Source organism: Aplysia californica, unplaced genomic scaffold, assembly GCF_000002075.1.
Source record: "Aplysia californica isolate F4 #8 unplaced genomic scaffold, AplCal3.0 scaffold00023, whole genome shotgun sequence".
NCBI classification, from domain to species: domain Eukaryota; kingdom Metazoa; phylum Mollusca; class Gastropoda; order Aplysiida; family Aplysiidae; genus Aplysia; species Aplysia californica.
The window spans coordinates 378,007-382,188 of record NW_004797293.1 but is presented as its reverse complement, the minus strand read 5'-3'; the positions used below and the strand labels follow the sequence as shown (position 1 = coordinate 382,188).

Sequence of the window (4,182 nt, the reverse complement as noted above, 5' to 3'; positions counted from 1 at the left end):
AAGAGAGAGAGAGCGATATAGTGAGAGAGAAACAGAGCAAGCGAGCCCCAGAGAAGAAGTTGAAAGAGTGTTCTGAATGAGACAGAGAGATTTATAAATAAAAATGCATCATATAACACATTTCAGAGAGAGAGAGTATCATGTGTGAGTGAGCATGTGTGTGTGTGTTTGTGTTTGTGTGTGTGTGTGTGTGTGTGTGTGTATGTGTGTGTGTGTTTGTGTTTGTGAATGAGCATGTGTGTGGGTGGGTGTGTGTGTGTGTGTGTGTGTGTGCGTGTGTGTGTGTGTATGTGTGTATATGTGCATGCGTATGTGTGTGTGTTTGTGTGTTTGTGAGGAAGAAGACAGAGATTGAGAATGAGGACAAAATAGTATTGTCAGCAAATATTGTAATTAATGTAAAACTAAAGAAAAGCATACCGCATGAATAACTAAACAAACATTTTTAGAACTAGAATACTTTTTCTTATCATTTGTGCGGTGTATCTTTTTAATAAGGGTATGTCATTTATAGCAGCAAGATTTGTCCATTGGCATTTATGACAATAATATCTGTCATGTGGAACATTTCCATGGGTGTCAATGTCACAGATGATTGGCTAAGCACATCACACTGACATAATACAGAGATATAAGACACCAGCTTGCATGGCAGTAAAACATACAAGGTGTTAGAGGTGTTACAAGAAGAGAGTAAAAAAACACACAAAAAAAGAAGGAGAGATAATAAAAAGAACAACAGATGTTTGACAGAAAAGAAGGAGCAAACCACACCAGAGCACCCGCCAACCACCCACATTTCATTACCTTTCTGACACAATACAGGAGTTAAACGAAGTCAGTAGAAGAAAGTCTTTCTGAAGAATAGCTCTGCCCAAGCCAACCCGCAATGCAGACATCTCACTCAAACCATAATATAAAGAATTTAATGTTATTTCTATATCAGCTTATCATGTGATTAAATCATGACTTCAATTACGCAAATCCATGTCCAAAATGTGCTTTAATATTTTTAAGATTCGAAGTTTGACACCCAACTAGACACAAAAAATGCCATTAATTGAAAAGAGTTTAATAAAAATGAAAGGAAACAAGCAGAGAGACAATTGCGTCATGACGCGGTGGAATCAGGCGCTCGTCAATTTTTTAGCATGTGGGGTTATTGGTAATTGGTATCATCTTAAAGCCTGTTTATTTTCCTTCCTTTTGGAGAAAAAGATATCCCATCTATGTTGAATAGAAGTCGAAATATTTGTGATTGAAAGAGGTCAGCGTCGCCAAGCTTCGGAGGTAAAGTTAGCAAAAAGATGGCCACCAAAGTTGAATTATTTTCATAGCGTTTTAAAAAGAGTCTGTGGAAACTGAAAATTTACATCTTTTATATCCTTTTAATAAATTTTTTTCAGCAAAATTCACATACAAAAATGTGTTCTTTAGTGGGCATGAAAGGTGTTGAACCATTCGCAAACCAGCAGAAAAATGCCCGTTTCTTGACTTACCATTATTTTGACGAGCACCTGATTTCACCACGCTGCCTCACAAATATCAAAGTCAACAAAACCAGCCAAAGTACTTCTCAGTCAGAATGTCAAGAATTTTTGTGTGGAACATTCTCTTTCATTAGACATACCCTTGGAGCACAGGGAAACTGTTTATTTCCCTATTCCAATTGACATGAATATGTGTTTAAATTGGGTATCATGTATAATGTATGTTGGGAAAAGGAGTAGGGGGGGGGGCATATGGAAAATGAGAGGGGGGGTACTCTGTATAATGTTTTAAAAATTAATTAACTCACCCCAAGAGCGACCTTGAGCACTGCATACTGTCCACTGAACCCTGTGCTGTTTTGCTGAGGGTCCGCAGGAACCTTTATAGCCCTGCATTGCTTGTAGTTCCCCACAAAATTGATACGGAGCTGGGTGATGGAGGGGCCTGGCTTTCCAGCAGCATCCAAGACTGAGGGTGAGAATCAAACACACAACAGAATTTTTAATGAGACAATAAAAAGACAATAAAATTCAAGGATTCTGACTATTGCTATTAATTTAAGGGAACAGGCGGGTGAAATAACTTTGTTATTATTTAGACATAAATTCAAACTTTCTTATTCTCGGTATAGCAAAACAAGATAAATCTGTTTTAAAATATTGTGTAAATAATGTCTGCGTTGCTATGGTGATGGCGACCATCTTGAAAATAAACACAAAACGTAGAGTAAGTTCAGCTGAAAAACAGTTCTACTTAGGAAGATAAAAATGCTACAGAACATTCATCTTAGTGTAAATCTGGGTAACTGACAACTTTATTTCACAAAAAATTAATCATTTACAAATGTTTATGGAATTTTTGAAATTTCTTTATTTTAAGTGGTTAAATTTTAACCAATTTTTTTTTACGGAGAGAGATAAGATATTTTTTTTACGATACGTCATTGGGGAAAAAAATGGTCTATTATCTAGATTTACATCTTATCTTGATATATATGTCTAATAAAGTGTAAAGGCTATTTATTACATAAACATGATAGTTTTTTAGCTGAACTGACTCTGTGACACCATCGCCTCATAAAATCAGAGGTAAAATTTTCGCATAAAAACTAGCAACACAAAAAGGCACTGTACGTACAAAGAAAAAAAACACTTCAAAATATGTTTATAGCGTACTACCATCATTTGGAGCTTTTGGGATCCATTCTAGAGGCACGAAATAAAAGAGAAAATCAATTTTGTTTTAAAAGGTACTGTTCACTCAGATAGATGAAAATCGACCCAAACCTCAGCTGCCCATCCCATAAATTATTGTGTGCATTACAAAGTAGGGCCTACAATTCTAACACTCTAAGGTACAAGTGTAAACAACCGACTATTTCAAAGGCAGAAAATTTGTCTGAGTATCATGTTTTCACTGCTTTACAACACTATCCACACAATTCTAGTATAAAAAGAAGAAAGGTAGAAAGAAGGCAGACAAAAGAAAATATAATTATGTGTTGTATACATCATGTTCTTCTTTTATGACCCCTTTATCACAATAATTTAGATGGTAATAAAAAGGTAGGCTGCTTCAACCCTGCATGTCAGGGCCAACGAGGGCTGAGAAGGATACAAGTAACAATGCCCAGCAGACAGACGGAGAATACTCAATAAAAAGAAACTTTAGAAACCTCCTCATACAATAATAATGAGAATTGAACTCTCGTCTTCTGTGTGCGATGACATACCAGCCACATTCCGATTTTGAAGGTGCTCTATATATATATATATATGTATTTAAACTGACTCTAGAATATTTTCAGTTTTGGTAGGACCTGAATAATCAATTTTGAATTTTGCTTGAGTGATTTTTTTGGGCCACCAAGGGATCTTTAACGTGCGCAACTTGCAAACGAGACCTCCGAAATTTTTTGCCCCTTCAAGAAGACTAGGGGTTCAATCTTACCTACCCTAAGTCAAAGGTGTGGCTGAAAGACAGTGCAGTAAGCAGTAAAGAAAAGCTGTTCCCGCATCTGATCTGGACATTGGGGATTGACTTGCAAGTAATGTAAGTGAGACAACTTCCTGGGCCTTCGGCAAAGTGTGGTAGGGTGGCCAGATCCTTTCCACGCAACCTTTACTTCACAAACTCGAAGTCAGGTAGCCCCATTACTGCTGGGCAGGCAGAAGGGAGCAAAAAATCTGTGTCCGAACCGAAGCTCAAACCTGGACTTTCCCCTTCGGAGACAAGCACACTAACCGCTCCGCCACAGCACCCTCTTAAAAAGTAGTAGTAGCTCTAGGAACAGCAATAGAAAGTCTCACGAAAAACAGTAAAGGAAAGAGGGGAGGCAACAGGGAGCTAAGGGTGTTGTGTGGGAGGGAAAAAAGTGGAAATAAAAAGCAGTCAATAGAACAGGACTAGAGGACACGAAAAAAGGTGAAAGGAAAAACTTTTAGAAAGAAGAAATTTTGGCGGGCAGGTTTCGAACACAAACCCTAAGTGTGAGAAGTGAATACAATCTATTTATTAGAAATCATGAGATTCTATATAGAATCTCATAATTTCTAATAAATAGATTGTATTTAACTCTCATACTTATATATATAGCACACACACACACACATATAATATTTATCATAAAATTGTTTTAATTCTGAGAAAAAATTGATGCCGCAATTTGTGAGTGTGAGTGTGCTTGTGTGT

The 4,182-nt window shown here is 37.0% G+C and overlaps 1 protein-coding gene across 1 annotated transcript in view; it reads right to left on the bottom strand.

Annotated features, from left to right (window-relative positions):
• Positions 1 to 1,959, bottom strand: part of LOC101862922 (O-acyltransferase like protein) — a gene marked incomplete at its 5' end in the record, with an annotated part of 34,045 nt that extends 32,086 nt beyond the window's left edge. The window contains 1 exon segment of the mRNA XM_035972509.1: positions 1,799 to 1,959. Within this exon segment, the coding sequence (XP_035828402.1) occupies positions 1,799 to 1,959 (161 nt within the window).
• Positions 1,960 to 4,182: the final 2,223 nt, after the last annotated feature.